The sequence below is a fragment of the Megascapheus bottae genome, chromosome 32 (assembly GCF_031878675.1).
Source record: "Megascapheus bottae isolate mThoBot1 chromosome 32, mThoBot2.hap1, whole genome shotgun sequence".
NCBI lineage: Eukaryota > Metazoa > Chordata > Mammalia > Rodentia > Geomyidae > Megascapheus > Megascapheus bottae.
The window spans coordinates 4653957-4671445 of record NC_143540.1 but is presented as its reverse complement, the minus strand read 5'-3'; the positions used below and the strand labels follow the sequence as shown (position 1 = coordinate 4671445).

The 17489-nt window shown below is 51.4% G+C and overlaps 1 protein-coding gene across 7 annotated transcripts in view; it reads left to right on the top strand.

Moving 5' to 3' along the window:
• Ephb1 (EPH receptor B1) overlaps window positions 1–17489 on the top strand; it is a 288252-nt gene that overhangs the window by 233134 nt on the left and 37629 nt on the right. For all 7 annotated transcript variants that reach the window (XM_090323254.1, XM_090323253.1, XM_090323252.1 and 4 more), the window contains 5 exons: window positions 898–1022; window positions 4320–4482; window positions 6872–6980; window positions 7465–7529; window positions 17015–17137. In XM_090323254.1, the coding sequence (XP_090179380.1) occupies window positions 898–1022; window positions 4320–4482; window positions 6872–6980; window positions 7465–7529; window positions 17015–17137 (585 nt within the window). The remainder of the gene's footprint in view (window positions 1–897; window positions 1023–4319; window positions 4483–6871; window positions 6981–7464; window positions 7530–17014; window positions 17138–17489) is intronic.

The following is a 17489-nucleotide window of genomic DNA, read 5'->3' as shown; positions in this document are numbered from 1 at the left end:
TTACCTGCCCCCTCTCACAACCAGCTCGCGTCTGTGATTTCCAGACAGTTTTCACCTTGCTCACACAGTGTTGGGGGACGAGGGGGAGCTGCTGAATCTTGGAAAAATGTAAATACGATTTCCAAACAGAGACCTCCTAATCCACTGCGAAGAGCATGGGGGGATTTTATTATCCTGTGTGCCAGTGTTTGCTTGGTGGATCATTTCTTCATTTGTATTGGTGAGCTCCTGCACGCGGCGTCCTCATTTGTAAAACTTCCTGGCAGCACCTCCGGCGTGGGTCTGGTGGTGCTGTCTCCTTGAAGGATACCTTCGCTTCTCCTTTTGAAGCACCTTACAATCTTACCCGCAGTGCCAGGAAGCAATGTTTGCTAGAACGTTCCTTTCTATTGCCCCGTAATTCTGCACTGGTCATTGTACCTCTGCTGCTGTAGTCAGTTTCCTCTCTGTCTCTGTAAGAACCCTGCTCATTCATGCCGGCTGAGAATCCTTCACGCCGTCCCCTCCAAAACAGCCCGTCCTCCTCTTCCTATTTTTTCCGCCTAGCTCTCCTCCCCTCTCGTTTTGGACCCCACTTTCTCCTCTCTGCCACAAACACCTCGTCCATGGAAGCCCTTGTACCGGATTTGTTTGTTTGTTTTTTCCCCCTGCAAAGTCATCACTTTGCTCTCCCCTGTTCACCAGACTCCAGTCCAGCTGCAAAGCCCACCAGCCTTTCTGCAGCTCCAGCTGGAATGAAGAATGAGAGACGGGGCTGGTGCGGGGGGCGAGGGGCAGGCCCAAGTTCAAATGGAATGGCATCTCTTCCCCCTCCTTACAGCTGAGAGACAGCCCTGCCCCGGGTGAGGTCGCTGGACGGATCTTCTGAGTGACTCTGGTTCCTTTCTCTCTCCACAGCCCCCTCCACTGTTCCCATCATGCATCAGGTCAGTGCCACCATGAGAAGCATCACATTGTCCTGGCCCCAGCCCGAACAGCCCAATGGCATTATCCTGGACTACGAGATCCGGTACTATGAGAAGGTGAGCCAGCTCCGCTTGGAGGTCTGAGTGACGGGGAGCGAGGTGGCGTCGTGGAGAGGGGTGGTGGCCCTCAAAGGGCACAAGAGCGGGCTGCAGGAGGCCCTGCCGAGGCCTGGTGCTCCCCGAGGAGGTAGCCAGGCCGCCTCTGGCTGGCCATACCTCACGTGCACGGGCCTCCTGGCTTCGCCGCCAGTCGGTCCCCAGCTGTGTGGATTACGTGGGTTACAGGTAAGTTTATTTCTAAGTGGTTTGCATGCATTCCCTCGTCCACTAATGTATCCGTGGAGGTTACGGGGTTTGTGGTGGGGCTAAGAAAGGTAAAGAGAGATTAATGTCTCACTGATGTAGCAGCAGCTGTTGGGGCAGGGGCGGGGGGAACCATGGCAGGGTAGGTGTAGCCAAGAAAATGGCACTGGTGTCCCACAGAACCAGCCCCATCTGCAGGGAACACAGGGCTCCTCCTCCACCACAGTGAGCTGCGGAATTGTTCAGCTTCCCCAGGAAAGCATGGTGCTTTCTGTACTAATCACACACGCATGCGCGCGTGCGTGCACACACACACACACACACACACACACACACACACACACGTACATATACACAATTCATTTAACAGGTTTGTTTATTGGATTTCTGTCCTTAGGAGACTTTTTTTTTTGCCAGTCCGGGGCTTGAACTCAGGGCCTGGGCTCTGACCCTGATCTATGATCAAAGCTAACTCAATTACTCGAGCCACAGCACCACTTCTGACTTTTTCTGAGTGGTTTATTGGAGAGAAGAGTCTCACAGACTTTCCTGCATGGACTGGCTTCGAACCTTGATCTTCAGATCTCAGCCTCCGGAGTAGCTAGGATGACAGGCGTGAGGCGCCCGTGTCTTGGCAGGAGACGGACTTTCCAACGCTGGGAGACAATGATCATAGTAAATAAGGAAATGGCCCAGGACCTTAGAAAATGAGCCCTAGAAAGGGGGAGACGGGGGGGGGCGGGGGGCATAGACCAAGGTAAATGAGCACATTATCGCGTGAGTCAGTTGGAGTTAATAAATATTTTCCAAACTGGGTCTGACGCTCCCCTTTTGTAACCCCAGCCACTCAGGAGGCAGAATCAGGAAGGTCACAGTCAAGTTCAATTCTTGCCCGGGACACGTGGTGAACCCCGGGAGTGCATGTTACTGACCGAGTTCCCGGGAGCAGAGCGCTTTCCTCGGTGACCGAGAAGACGCTCTGCCAATGTCCTGGTTACCATTTGGCACAGGGCTGTTGACCCATCTCCCTTGCCGACAGAGCAGTGCTCTGCGATGAAATTCATTATGTTCCCTTGACCACGTCCAGTTGGACTTCGAGAGAAAAAGACCTTTGCCTGTGAGGTGCCTCCAAACTGTTACCCAGTATCCAACCTGTTCCAGATATTCACACACACACACACACACACACACACACACACACATCTATATCTGAATCTATCTACCTATCTATAAATCTATTTATCTAAGCTTGGATCCTTAAGAGAAAAAGAGAAATATACTCAAAGAACCATATACAACCAATTTATAGATGATGGAACAAGTCACAGAAAGGTTAAATGACTTCACTGTGACCACAACAGGTCACCCCCAGGGAGTCGTAGAACGACAGACATGTTCATTGTATTTTGGTGGTGGAAACTTCTAGGCTCGATACAGGAGTGGCTGTGGTTGCCAAAGATACTGAAGTTTTCTAAATTTGTTTGGTCCTATCCTGGCTACTCAGGAGGCTGAGATCTGAGGATCGGGGGTTAGAGCCAGCCCAGGCAGGAAAATCTGCAACCCTCTCTCCTCTCTCGTTCTCTGTCATTCTGTGTGTCAGTTGTGGGGCTTGAACTCATGGCCTGGGCTCAATCCCTAAGCCCCTTTGTGCTCAAGGCTAGCACTTGAGCCAGGGCACCACTTCTGACCAGCCGAAAAATAAAAACAGATATTGCATCTTAATATTCAGTCCAGATACTTGCACCAGGGCTGCCGCCTTCCCTCCCTGCAGCCATGCAACCCTGGTCCCTAGAAAATGCGAATGGAAATTGAATCCAGCCCACTCCATGCCCTGGACTGCATCCAAAGTAACAACGCTCACTGTGCCTTCATCCTCTGCCACCCTGCTGAATGCCCCATCCCCTTCATCTAAACCCAGGACTCACTCTATTGGGAGGGCAGTCAGCAGGCATGTCAACCCAGAGGCGTGTCCAGGCTCTGGAGAGCTTTATTGAGGACACAGGTATGCTCGTCCATTGGTTGCTTGGCAACCTCTGGAAACTCCACTTGGGTCTCCAGCCCAGCCTTCCCCTCTCGGTTTGGTGACACCTTCCAGTTCTTGTTCTGCAGGGCCCTGCTCTTCCAACAGCGCATTAATAGACAGCTCAGACGCCACTAGCTTCTCCTCGCTGGAATCCATCCCCATTCATCATCCTCCCTTGTTTACTGTCTGGTAGCACTCTCCACTCCCGGTGTCAACGCTTGTAGGCAGACCCCGGGAGGGGCCGTCTGCATCTTCTCTGGGCTGTCTTAATGATGAAGCGGCTGGATCTCACGGGAACTTCACAGCAGCGGTCTAGTGGGGGCGGGGTGGGGAGGGAGTTACCCTTTTAAGTTTCAAGATCATTTTTTTAACCCATAGAAACCCATTTGGGCTGTGGCAATACCTTGTACTCAGCTGATGGGCTTAAATCCCAGAACCGAGGTGTGCTCTTTGCTCATTCGCTTAGCATGGAGGACAGCCCAGATGGCACAAAGCCATATTGTCACTGGGGCTGAAAATGGAGAGCTAAGGGAGATGGAACCGCGGCCGGCCTCACCACAACGCCTCCCCCCGACTCGACACAGATAATCAACCAGTCATAAGCAGCCCAGCCCATCACTCATACTCATTTGCCAGGAGTTGATTAATGAGTTTGCGGGGAGCAGGGACCGAGAACTCATTTTAATCACTGTGCAGTGACTCTGGGCTAGGGCTGGCTCCTCAAGATTCAAACGCCAATGGCTCAAAACACTTTCTTTAAGTAAAAGCTACCCAGCCCAAGGCTTGGTTCATCTTAAAGCAGCGCCTGGTCCTTTAGAACTCTAGTTCAACCCAGAACATTTCCAGCCGCATCCGCCATTCTGTGGCCTTGGGACTGTATTCTCGTTTGCGAGCTGATTTTCATAATTTTAAAACCTTGGGACTCCAGGATACCACATTAGGAATGAACGAAATTGTCGATGGGGGATGTGGGGCGGGAGCGGCCTTCAGGAGCTCGAGAGTCACCAACATACTCCACTCTTCACCAGGAACACAACGAGTTCAACTCCTCCATGGCCCGGAGCCAGACCAACACGGCCCGCATCGACGGGCTCAGGCCAGGCGTGGTGTACGTGGTGCAGGTGCGTGCCCGGACGGTGGCCGGCTACGGCAAGTTCAGCGGCAAGATGTGCTTCCAGACGCTGACCGACGGTGAGGCGGGGCGGGGGCGGGGGGGTCCCGGCCTGGCCTGGCCTCTCCACACTGACCTCAGTGCGTGAGCCTGATGGGCTAACCAAGAGACAGGCAGGCAGACGTTAGGCTATGGCGAGGGGAAGTCCTGCCTAGCCAGGACCTCAGTATCTTGCAGCAACTTTACATGCGCCCTACAGCGAGCTGCCACTCCTGGCTTTCTGATGGTTCGCTGGAGATAAAGAGTCTCATGGACTTTCATGCCCAGAGTTGGCTTTGAACCGTGATCCTCAGATCTCAGCCTCCTGAGTAGCTCAGCTAAAGATAACCACGTTGTTGTTGTGTTGTTGTTGTTGTTGTTTGCTTGCTTTTTGGTGGGTCATGAGGCTTGAACTCTCATTCATTCTTTAGGAGCTGTTTCTGCGAAGACTTTTCCAAACATGAGTCTATTTCCCGATTCCTCCCAAATGAGAAGTCTTGTTTTCCTTTGTTAGTTAACTTATACAGGGGGAAATAATAATAATAAAAAAAGCTGCTTTCACAGACCAGTCTGTTTTAGGCCGCAGCTGTTAGACTGGGTACCTGATAGGACTTTCATATTGACTCACACATTTTTTCTTTTAAATACTCAGAGTTTCTTTTTTTAAGCTGATTAGGGAACATTTTAAAGAAATCAACACGCTTCATTCTGAGAGCAGCCGGTGACGGTGCCCACCTCAAGTCTGACTGGGAGGGGTGTGAGATCCGTCCCTCCTTCCCTCTGATGTATCTTCACTTCTAGAGGGACTGGCGTCCACCACCAGTTTTGAGTTTGTTCTGGGCACCTTCCCCTCCCCCGCCCCTCATACTTTGAGGAGGGTGAGAAGAGGTAGAAAGGTGAGCCAGTTCACTGAGATGAATCATGGCTGCGGGCACGGGAAGAAGGAGGGACCACCTGCTTTTCCTTTCAGGACTCCGTCCCCTCACTTTCCGTCTAGATTTATAGGCACTCTGGCACCAGGAGGTTACACAGGATTAAAAGCCCCAGTCTCGCAAAGATGCTCTGAGCACCGATCTCTTGGCAGTTCTATCAGACAAATCAAGAAGTAACAAGTTTCTCCCAACAAGGCCTTTTTTTTATTTTTTATTTTTTTTAACGTTTGGCAGTTAAGTTTTGCAGACCCCAGACAGGAGCTTAGACGTCAGAGTTCTGGTAAGTGGCCAAACTAAGGAGCATTCATCCTAGTGATGACAGGGTAGCGGCAGTGTTCGTGGAGGTTACACGGGCCCTCGGCGGCCCCCAGGGAAAAGGCTGGGGATGGATCGGTGACCCCCGATGATGATAGGGTCATCGGGTGGACCTGTGTTGTCCCACGCGAGGTCATCGCCCCGTACTCTGGACTGGTGACCGCCACCCAGATCTGAGCCTCACCTTGGTTCCTGCTGCTCCGCCATGTGCTGACATTGACATGGCGCCGGCTGCTTTGATGCCAATGGGTTTCCCGTTGTTCCGTGAAGTTTCCTTCAAAATGGTATTGCTTTTCTAAACACAGGGTTAAGGACTCTTCCCTGTGGATCCTTTCTTCTTGTCATTGTCATCTTCCTCCTCTTCCTCTTTCTCATTCTTCCTCTTTCCTGTTTTTTTCTTCTTCCTTCTCCCCCTCCTCCTCCTCTTCCTCCTCTTCCTCCTTTTCTTCCTCTTCTTTCCCTTCTCCTCTTTCTAGAGAGGATAATGCAGGGTGTACACAAAATCCTATGACCCCAAGGTGTTCTCACTCCTCACTGTCCTCTTGGCACCTTTATTTTATTATTTTTTTAAATTAGTAAGAAGATTGATCTTTTTCTTGTCAGTTGGGAGCATCGAGTGCCAGGCAATGTCTCGGGAACCTCTTTGACTTCCCTAGCCAGTTGGTGCAGTGCTGGCTTACCTGCAGATAAACCTTAATTAAAGATCTGCTCCAGGTCAGCCACTTCACGTGGGAGGCCGCATTTCACCGTGGTTCCCGTCCCCATTTCCTTACCCTCACACAACTCTTCCGGCCTCTTCGTCATCTAGACTTGGATTTTGGGCTTGTCAGTGACATGAAGGTTACTGCTTATGCCAAGCACTGGTGGCTCACACCTGTAACCCTGGGAGGCTGAGGTCTGAGGATCACGGCTCCAAGCCAGCCTAGGCAGCAAAGTCCCCTGTGAGACTCATCTCCAATTAACCACCAAATAATAAGACGGCAGAAGTAGGGGTGTGGCGGAAGTGGTTGGTAGAGCGCCAGCCTTAAACGGGACCAGGCTAAGAGACAACGCCCGGGCCCTGAGTTCAGACGAAATGGGGATCCTTCTTCCTTGTGGCGCAGCAGGATTCACAGCGGTGTAGGATGGTGTTGGCGCCGTGATAGGGAGCGCAGGCAGATGCTCAGTGCCCTTTCTCGCCTAGATGATTACAAGTCAGAGCTGAGGGAGCAGCTGCCTCTGATTGCCGGCTCAGCGGCGGCTGGAGTGGTGTTCGTCGTGTCGCTCGTGGCCATTTCCATCGTCTGCAGCAGGTAAGCACCCCCCCCCCCCCGGGGCCCGCTCCTCCCCTGATTCCAGGCCCTCACTTGAGCTGAGACATTGGGCCTCCCCTCCCCTCCCCCCTTCTCCCTCACACAGTTACCAAATTGCTGGTCATCGGGCAGAGCACCCCAGCCGCACGCCACCACCTGTCCTCCGGTTCTAGAGAGCGCAGGCCCTGGGCGGCCGGCAAACAGCAGGCCAGGAGAGGCGCTTCGCGCAGCGCTGACCCGCGGGCCTTCTGAATCGTTACTACTGTTTGGGTAGTGAGCGCACACAGTGCCCGCACGGCCCGGAAGCTCCTCGGCATGACTCCATGCTGACGGAAATCTGCCCCCAGGAACGAGTGGTGGGGTCAGCCAGAAGGCTGGGCAAGATGGGAGTAAGTGAAGGGCCCAGGGTGAGCCGGCTGCCTGCCAGCTGGCCGGGCAAAGGGGCCGGCCTCCCTGAGTGAAGCCCTCTTCTGTGTGTCTGCAGGAAACGGGCTTACAGCAAAGAGGCCGTTTACAGCGACAAACTGCAGCACTACAGCACAGGCCGAGGTGAGTACCGAGCACAAGCCAGACACCGAATCCCGCAGGCGGTGCGCATGGAGGTCCTGTTAGCCAGACCCCTGTCTCTTTGGGGTCCCCGTGTGTCCTTTGCGGGCCTTCACTGGACTCCAGACAGCTGGATTACTTTCTGCAGCGATAAGCCCGTGTGGAGCTCAGGAGGGGAGGGGAGGGAGAAAGACTGGGTTTAGCAAGTCAATGAATCCTCAAATCAGACTCAGTGGGGAAAGATGGAGGGTTCTCTATTAACACCGTCTGCCTTATCTTATCCAATTGAGCGGCTGGGGGAATGTGTCAACCGAATTCAGAGATAAGCTACAGCACACGGATGCGGGGAATTGAAAGATAGGGCCCAGGGGGCCCAGGAGCTGGAATGTCTTCCCAAGTGTTTCCTTTTAAATGGTACCCGTTAAAAGTTTGTATTGCTCTGTCCTTCCATGCTCTCATTTTTTTTTAATAGTTCAAATTTCTCTCCTAATTTTCCTGCTTCTGGAAATGGCACGCTCAGATCCGTGCAGTGGACTCACTCTGGTTTTTTGTTGGCTTCTTTAGTCGGTTATGAGCCTTGAACGCTGAGCCTGGGCGCTGTCCCTGAGCTCTTTTGCTCAAGGCTGGCACTCTGACACTTTGAGCCACAGCACCACATCTGGCGTTCTGGTGCTTCACTGGAGCTAAGAGTCTCATGGACTTTCCTGCCTGTGCTGGCTTTGAACTGTGACCCTCAGATCTCAGCCTCCTGAGTAGCGAGGCTTGATTACAGATGTGAACCACAGGTGCCACCTCTTGCACCGTTTTAAATTATTCCTTCTGGATTACACAGGGAGCGCCAGGAACCTGCACGAGCACTTTGGGGCTCTGCTTTCTCCCGATCTGCCTCTGTAAGGCGAATCTCACCCCCCCTCCACCCCTCCACCCTTATTACCCCATCGGTCCTGTAGGCACCTTTCTTCATGATCATTTCCCAGGACTCTGTAGGCCAAAGTTGTCATGAATTAGATTGTTCTCCTTGTCCCAGGGCACTTGAGATAGGAAAGTGACATAGGAGTTGCCAGGCCTTAAAGGAACCTGTGTTCTAGCAAAGCAGGGGCTGGTACAACCTACACAAAGGACAGTCTGTAGGTATGGCTTCAGTATCTGAGCTGGGTATGGTCCATACTCCTTTTTCCTCCTGAGTCATGTTACATCTATCCTCCTCTACCTTCTGGTCCCCAGTAAAAGGACATGTGTGTGCAAGGTCCTGTAGCATCATGGAGGGCATAAGTGTACAAGAGGGGTTGTGGAAGACTGAGCTTGGGTAGCTAAGCAGTCGGTGAGGAGAGCCACGAGAAGAGCCACAGACTGGACACTCTGGACACTGGGTCTGGGGTGTGGCCACTCACCCTCAGTGGTCTCTGACATCTCTCTCTCCAACACTGTGCACACAACTCCTGTGGCACCCCAAGTCCTGTGTACCCCTCTCCTCCCTGCTGGCCGCTCTGGACGTTGGTTAGCATTGATTTCTGAAGGTTGCACTCTGCTGTGTCCTCTCCTACACCCTGACTCGACAGAATGCAATGTCCTGATTCTGCAGAATGTGTTAGTGCCTTGACCTGTGCGCCAGTGTCCCCAAGTGCCAAGCCGATACCGGTATCTGACTCTCAGCTGGTTTGTACCCAGCTGGGTGCCGTGGTGTCACCTGAATGGCTTTCTCCCCACCTCCTCCCCCTCCACCTCAGACTCCTGATGGGGCCTCCCCGCCTGCTCTAGGCCAGCTCCTGGTCATCATGGGAAGGTCCAGATTGGGTTCTGGTGTCCTGGATGAAACATTGAGAGATGTCAGCTCCAGGACCACAGAGAGAATGTATGCAGGTTAGAAGGACAATGCTCATTTTGAAGTCTGCAGATATTGAAAGGGGCCCTGGGGCCACTTGGCCCCAGCTCTGTTTCTAAAGGCCCCAGAGTTTCCCCTCAGGCACTGAGGAGGGAGATGGCATCAGAAACCCTTCTTGTGGCTTCTGCCTAAGACCCACCCTTGAAAGCTGGCCATGCCCGGGTGACCCTCACACCGAGGTTTGCTTCTGAAGCACCCCTCGGGAGGGGACTCACCACAGCAGAATTTTTTTTGCTCTTGCTTTCCATGTCCAACGTCCACCAGGGGGCAGGGGCCAGAGGAGCGTGGTGGACAGGCTGTGTGGTCACTACCTCTGGGTGCACACAGGGAGTCTCCTTTTTAAATCTGGTCTCTGACATCAAGTTCACTCGACTCATGAGCACTGAACTGCATTTGTGCGTTTTCCCCTGTGAGCATCTGTCTCCCTGTTTGAAGCCATTACCACTGGAGAATCCTGATCAAAGCTCTGAGAGGCTTAGGGGAAGGCTTAGAGCCCCAAAGCAGAGGAGGAAACCACACCTCTGCCTGGAGGAAGCCTTGGCTGTGGAGGTGGCTGTCAGAGGTAGGAACGGTGGGTTGTTGAAGGCGTATAGTGCAACCCTGCCCTGAGGACTTAGTTTTGGCAGCTCACTAGACCTCATCTAACCTCCACGGCCACTCTAGGAGATGGGCATCCATCCAGGAAGGTTAAGTGACGTGAGCGGGCTGCACAGCTTGGAGGTGGCCGGAGGTGGATGGCACAGCCTCTCGGAGGCTGAGGGTGCCGGGCTCTGAGGGGTGGCTCCAGAACTGGTCCCTGACGTCCCCCAGGAAGGGGTCGGCAGCAGCATGGTTTCCTGGTTTCTCAGAAGAGGATTGCTCGTTAAAACTGGCGCTGCACAGGGAAAGCCGGTGAGCCAGGCCAGGCTGAGCAATCTCCCTCAGAAAGCGATGCTTGGAAAACGCAAACAGGGGCAGGGACAGGGTCTTGTAGAGTTTTTTATGGCTCCACATACTTTATAGTGTTTAGCATCTGCCCATCTGATACTCTGAGCTGGGTGGGGTACACAGAACCTGGTGAATCAGAAATATGTGGGTGAAGGGCTTTTAGAATGCCATTTCCTCACAAAATCACCCATGTGGACAGACAACTGCAGGGCTACTGTTGTTCAGGGTTTTTTTTTTTTTTAATAACAGCTCAAACAAATGGAGTATGTGCTCAAAGACTTGAGAAGCAAGCACCTTTGCTCTTCAGGTTAGGGCAAGAGGACAGGGCAGGGAGAAGTCAGGGGTGTAAGTTCAATACCCACCAGAGACTTGAAGAGACCGTGAGGCAGATGGGTCTGGATGCTTGAATACCTTGTATTGGGTGAGCATTGGGAAACAATAGGGGTTTGTTAAGAAAAAATTAAGGAGCTCTCTCCTCATTTATTAGGGTTATATATTTATGAATCCAACAGGGATTGTGAATGTTTCTATCTTGGGTATGTATATTTTTTATTTTATTTTAATAGTCTCCTGAGGGAAAGTATTGTTAACTGGATACAGATTTTTGCCGACATCTGAAAACAAAGTGAATTAGTAATTCTGTCAGCCAGGAGGGAAGGCGGAACCACTAGTCCTTGTCCTGTTTAATCTCTTGTTTGTTTTATTGTTGTGGTTTTTTTTTTTTTGTCTTCATGAGTTGGCTGTCAGCGGAGAGATGCTGATGGAGTTTGTAGGTAACAGTTGGGAAGCAGAACTAACACCATAAAAATGCAGAATCAAAATTCAGAACTAGTCAACAGCTTTGAATGCTAATTTGAAATCTGCAAGACAGAAATGTTAACAGGATAAATCTGGAACCTGGTGTTTAGGTTAAAACAAAAAAAAAATAAGGGAATGAAGTAGAGACCTGAGTCCCAATTCAGTCATGTGAAAAAAAATCTAAGTTACTTAGTTGAGTACATGCTAAAAATCATGACAAGGGCCGAGAGTTTAGCCTAGTGGTAGAGTGCTTGCCTAGCATGCACAAAGACCTGGGTTTGACTCCTTGGTATCACATACATAGAAAAAAAAAGCCAGAAATGGTGCTGTGGCTCAAGTGGTAGAACTCTAACCTTGAGAAAAAACAAACAAAAAAGCGACAGTGCTTAGGCCTCGAGTTCAAGCACCAGGACTGGCAGAAAAAAAAAAAGACAAAAGGATCCTGTTACTCATTTGAGCATGGATGGTATTAAATTCTTCACCTACATTTTGCATTAAAACACAAAGCCTTGGGAAGAACAGGAGATCTGTTGAGTCGAGCCTTAGCGATTTGCACAACCAAGTTTGAGACTCAGATCTGTCTGCCTCTGTGGTTCCTTGGTGACGGCTCAGCTCAGAAGCCATACCTCAATATGCAGCCTGTGTGCCAGGAAAGAGACTTCTCGAATGATGCCCTTGGTCCTAAGGCTTCCCCATTTTCAAGAAGGATGTGGCGAGCAGAGCACCCGTCCCGAGGAGAGCCGCGTGCTGGCGGAAAGCTGCTACACTGGTGTGAAAGGTGGTTGAGTTCACTGTGGGTGCTTATTAAGTGTCGAATGAACTCAGTGTGCAGAGCATTATGTATCTGCTGTTGGCAGAGCTCTAGGAAGTGCAGACTCTTCCCTGGTCCCGGGAACGTGAACCGCACCTGGGCATCCAGCGGGGTTTCCGGGGTCCAAAACCGGGGGCCTCTGCTGGGAAGGATCTCACCTCTCCTGACTGCGGTACCCCCGAAGCCGGCAGATGAGAAAGCGTTTTCCTGGAGTATTCTCCACAGAATGCGGCTTTGTAATCTGCTTTTCTCCTTCAGGAAACAGATACCTCAGTATTACTCCCCTGATACTATAGTTTTAGAAGCAAACTCTACAAAGGTGGTTAGAACTTCCGGCAGAATGTAGCGGTAAGATCCTCGCCTCAGAACCACAGCTTTTCTACTCTTCTCTCTCGTGTCTTGGTGCTGGCTGGCAGAGCCAGGCAGAGCCAGCCACTCCAGCATTCGCCCACCTTTCTCTCCACCTGCCCCCCGTACCTTCGATGTCCCTTTCCCAGTGCACAGCTTTGGTTCCACTGCTGTTTCATTTCACCAGATGAATCCTGAGGCTAAAGCTCCAGGCGTCTGTTCCACTGACAATCGGATGTCTCCTCCAGCGTCCGTTGTTACCTGGTTAATAGCAGCCGCGTGATTTGACAGGATTTGGGCATTGATTGGGGTTTGTCTTGTTCCCCTCCTAATGCCCGCCTCTCATCGCTCGCCAAGGGCCATCACTTGTTTCCTCTGAATCTCCTTTTGCCCCTTCTCATCTTCCATAACGGGCTTAAAAACCCAGTAAGCTTACATCGTGAGTAATGTCTGCGACAACCTTATGACCATTTCCTCCCAGCCTGTAGCCCTGTCCCCACAACAAAGTGACAAGTTTGGTACTCGGGCCCTCTAATGACACTGCACGGGTGGGCGTTCTGCCCCCTGCTTCAAGCTGTCCTTGCTCCACCCGAGATGCAAAGCCACCTCTGAGCTACTCCATCCGACGTTCCCAGATTCCCTCGTTTTCAGGACCCCGAGTACTTTGTCCCTCCAAGTTCAACGCCAGGTCTCGGCTTCTTGTTGTCTGACCTTGCAAAGGTCACGTTCCTCTCCTCTCTGTGAGTACCTGCCCAGGTGTCGATTTCTGGCTATCTAGTCCCGGGATTCGCTGGATCCCCTGTCTTGATCACTTGAGGAATCCCATGAGCTTGGGGTTCCTCTGTCTCACGTACTTACTTGCAGTGCTGGCTGAGGAGAAGGGGAAGTCGGGGGAGGTCACCTGGTTGGCGTTGAGGAAAAAGAAGGCTGATGGACAGAGGTTGGAGGATTGGCGCGAGTGGGTCTCAAAGATGGATGACAATGTCTGCCTCTTCCTGTACCCCTCCCCACAGCCTGCTGGGACACAGGTCTCATTCCTAGTCCAGCCTTCTGTGAGGCCATCCCCTGGGGTCCCAGGACTCCCTGCTCCCTCCCTGCTCCTCTTCCTAGCACCCCTGCAGCTGTGGTCAGCCCTCTCCCTGGGTCTCCACATGTCCAGGCCATTGACTGGGTGTTCTCCTGATGCGCCCCCGCCTCCACACCCCGCAGGTCAAGTGGGCCTCTGCCCACTTCCTTCCACAGAACATCCTGAGCTGCCGAGTCCCGGGCCTCTGACCATCGTGGTGGTGGTTTTCTTCTGCTTCCAGAACCTAACCGTGTCCTGCAAGAGGGGCACTGGGCAGCAGAGAAACAGTTTCTCTCCATGCCTTAGGATATTTAAAGCCTTCGTTTGTGTTTAAGATTGGCGATTCTCCTGTGAATATGGCTTCTCCTTCCCTCTCTCCCTCCTTCCTCTCTTTCTCAATCCTCTCTCCTCTCTCCTCTTCTCTCTCTCTCTGTCTCCTCTTCCCACCCCCACCCCCCCCCCCGTCGGCTTTAGGCAATGCACTGTGGCCACAGCACAGCAGGTATGAGTCAGTTGCGAGGCCAAAGAAAAAGGGGTCCATGTGCAAATTTAGCTCTGTAACAGAAATTAGAAAAGTAGATGATTGTTACAGTGCAAGTGGATGTTTTCCTCCCTTCTCAAGAAACTTGACAACCAGAAGTTAAATCCATACCTACCGCCCAGGTACCTGTGATAGGAAAATGGCAGCTAAAAGATATGAAAATTAATACCGGGCTACTTACATTTGCCATAATGTGAAACGCTGTACAGATTATTATTTTTTTAAAAAGCCTTGTGTTATAAAAGATACATCACATCTGATATTATCATTACTGCCACCAACAATATTTTCCCAACATTCCCTGTGCGAGCTCCCGTCTCCCCGCGGCTGGCTCTGCCCGGCTCTGCTGCTGACTTGTTTCCTTGTTCACTGTCTGGTGATTCATCGCACTAAATACCATTTCCCTGATAATTAAAAACTGCTCACTGGCAAGTGGAGCAGGAACAGGCTGATGTGGGATTTAGGCAGAAACACAAAATGAGCCAAAAGACAAATGACCTGTTCTGTCTAGCCAGCGGCACTTTTATTCACACACTCACACTCACACACACACATTAATTTTTTTCCTTTCCCCTCTCACCATCTCCTGGGATTTGAGAAAGGGCTCTAGGGGCAAGAGAGTGGGGTAGGGGTGTCATTCCGAGCAGGCACGTGTGTGTGTATGGCTTCAGTCAAATCCCTCTCCAAATTTAGAGCACAGAGAGCCTTTGATCGGAGCTGAGCCAGGGGTCACCTCTGTTCTGGCCCTGCCAGACCTGGGCCGGGAGCAACGCTGTGACAGATCACACTGTGCTCCAGCGCTCTGCTCGGCTGTGAGTGTATTCCCCCCCCCCCCCCAGCCTCCTTCCTCAGTCTGGAGACGGTTCCACTCCACACGCCTGGTGCAGCATCCATGCGATGGCTGGCACGTGTGTTCTGAATGGACGTGGTAGCTCCTCAGCACTCCTGGGCTCCAGACCACCTTCTTGGTTTCTGGTGAAAGGACATCAGTGACAACCAAAGGCCCTGTCTGTGACATCACATGCATGTGCACACTTTAGGTGCAGAGTGACACACAATCTTTACATTTTTTTGGCAGTTGTGGGGTTTGAACTCCGGTCTTGGTTGCTGTCCCTGAGCTCTTCCACGCAAGGCTAGCGTCCTCACACTTTGTGCCATAGCACCACTTCCGGTTTTCTGTTTGTTCATTGGATACAAAGAGTCTCATAGAGGGGCCGGGAGTTTGGCCCAGTGGTTAAAGTGCTTGCCTAGCATGCACGAAGACCCCGGTTCAATTCCTCGGCACCACATACATAGAAAAAAGCTAGAAATGGTGCTGAGGCTCAAGTGGTAGAGCTCTAGCCTTGACAGAGTCCAAGGACAGTGCTCAGGCCCTGAGCTCAAGCCCAGGTTTGGCCAAAAAAAAAAATGAGTCTCATAGACTTTTGTGCCCAGGCTGGCTTTGAACTGTAATCCCCAGATCTCAGTCTCTAGAGTAGCTAGGATGACCAGGGTGAGCCACCAGCACCCAGCTTGACACATAATCTTGACCTAGTGCACAGAGGCTCCATGGAAATGAGAGCCCCCCTATTTCTTCTGGCTGTTTCCCCGTGCTGGCGGGGGCCTGTATCTATAAAGCTCATTAACTCAGGCTCCTCTCCCATCCATCCTCATCTACGTCTTTAGTTGCACGCCGTTCATTTACAGTACATTCTAGATTGTTTAATTAGCTTCCATGGAAAAACCCCTGTAGGACAGCTTAGCACACATCTCTAAAAGCCCTTGATCTCAAATAACAAGGTAGTTATTTTTCCAGTAACGAATACAACCCCGCACAGCTTATGTCCCCCCACCTCTTTCCCTCTTCCTAACCACTGCCCAACACTTCCCAGAGCAACTGTGCACGTCATTGTGATGAGTGCATCTGTCAGAGAGGCCTTACTAAGCGCCAGGCCTGCCCCTTCCCACTGGGTCCTGTACGGCCACAGCCGCTCTGGCTGGGAAGTCCCTTCCTGCCCTTCGCCTAAGAGCAGAGGTATATTTACACAGACTGGGTATAGAGAAGAGGCTTTGGGGGCTCTGGCTTGGTGTGTGGGCTCCTCAGCACGGAAGTTGGGGAAGAGTCTCCTAGATTTGTCATCCCTTCCCCCACCACCTTTTTTTTTTTTAACCACTCCATCACCCTGAAAACAATTTCCACACTTGGTTTCATGACGCATGGAACATGCTGAAAAATTACATTGGTGAATGAATCCATTTGTCTCTCGGTTTCTGTTGACTATTTTTGCCCCTTCCCTTTTACTTCCCAAGTGTATTGTTTCTGCAGTGACGATTCTCTATTCTGTCCCCAAGCATACCTATCTATCTTGCCACTCTGTGTACCTCACTGACGATGTCTACAGTCCTTTATGTATTTCTCATCTACCATTTTCTTCTCTTTTTTTCATTCTTCAGTGGGTCTAAAAGCACAGAGGTTCAATTACCATTTTCCTTTCATTCCATCTCATTTTTTTCCACGTCGACTTTGCTCCTCTGCAAGTACTTTCTAAGCTTTTGTCTTCGCGTCTTGGCCTGGACTGTCTTGGTACTGCTATGTGAAGAGTTTTCTATCACCGGTTCCTTTCTCTTTTCGTATTATTATTATTTTTTTATTTTTAAAAATCCACCCTCATCTCTCTCGTGGCCCTGGCCCACAGCCGTCACTTCAAACCTTAACTGCCGCCTCCACTCAGGAAAACTTGTCAAGTTGATAAATATTGATATCTGCGCCGGCATTTTACCACCGCTTTTCTAGCTAATGCATTTGGTTGGCATCAATCAGCTTCTTTGCCTTCTGTGGGTGCCTGGTGTGGGAACCGTCTCGGGCTGTCGCTGATAAGTAATCTGTTCCACATTCCATCAAGAACTCAGGAAAAGAAGAAGGAGGAACAAAAATGACGGAGGAGAAGTAGAGGACAGAGAACCGGGCTAGGATGGTACAAAGGGAATGGGGGGGCCAGGTGAGGGCCAGCCCTGCACGATGTGGAGGAGAGAGTGGGGGGGAGGGAGAGACAGAATGTATTGGGGACACTTGACAGAACTTAATGGCCGCCTCGTTCCTCTTGGGATGTTAACCCTGCTTATCTCCTCCAACAAGGGTCCCCAGGGATGAAGATCTACATCGACCCCTTCACTTACGAGGACCCCAACGAAGCAGTCCGCGAATTCGCCAAGGAGATTGACGTCTCTTTCGTGAAAATCGAAGAGGTCATCGGAGCAGGTATGGCTCTCCCTGCCCTCCGTTGTCTCTGTCTTGTCAGCGTCCAAACATCGTCTCCCTTCCATCGTCTTTCTAGGCCTTCCCTTTCAGCACACGCACACACGCACTCAACGCACCCCACTGGAAAGAACTTCTGCGCTCTTATTCCTCAGAAATTGAATCTTGACTCTCTACCATATGTGACTGGCTAGGCAGGAACAAAAACACACACTACCATATCTAAGCTTGTCTAGAAGTCAGCTAGCACTTCAGAAGATTCCAGAATAGCTCCGGAAACGTCCTACCCACCATGGGGTGTTTGGTCAAGAAGACTTTGAAGGACATAGTTTGGGGAAGCTGGATCTGGTACCCC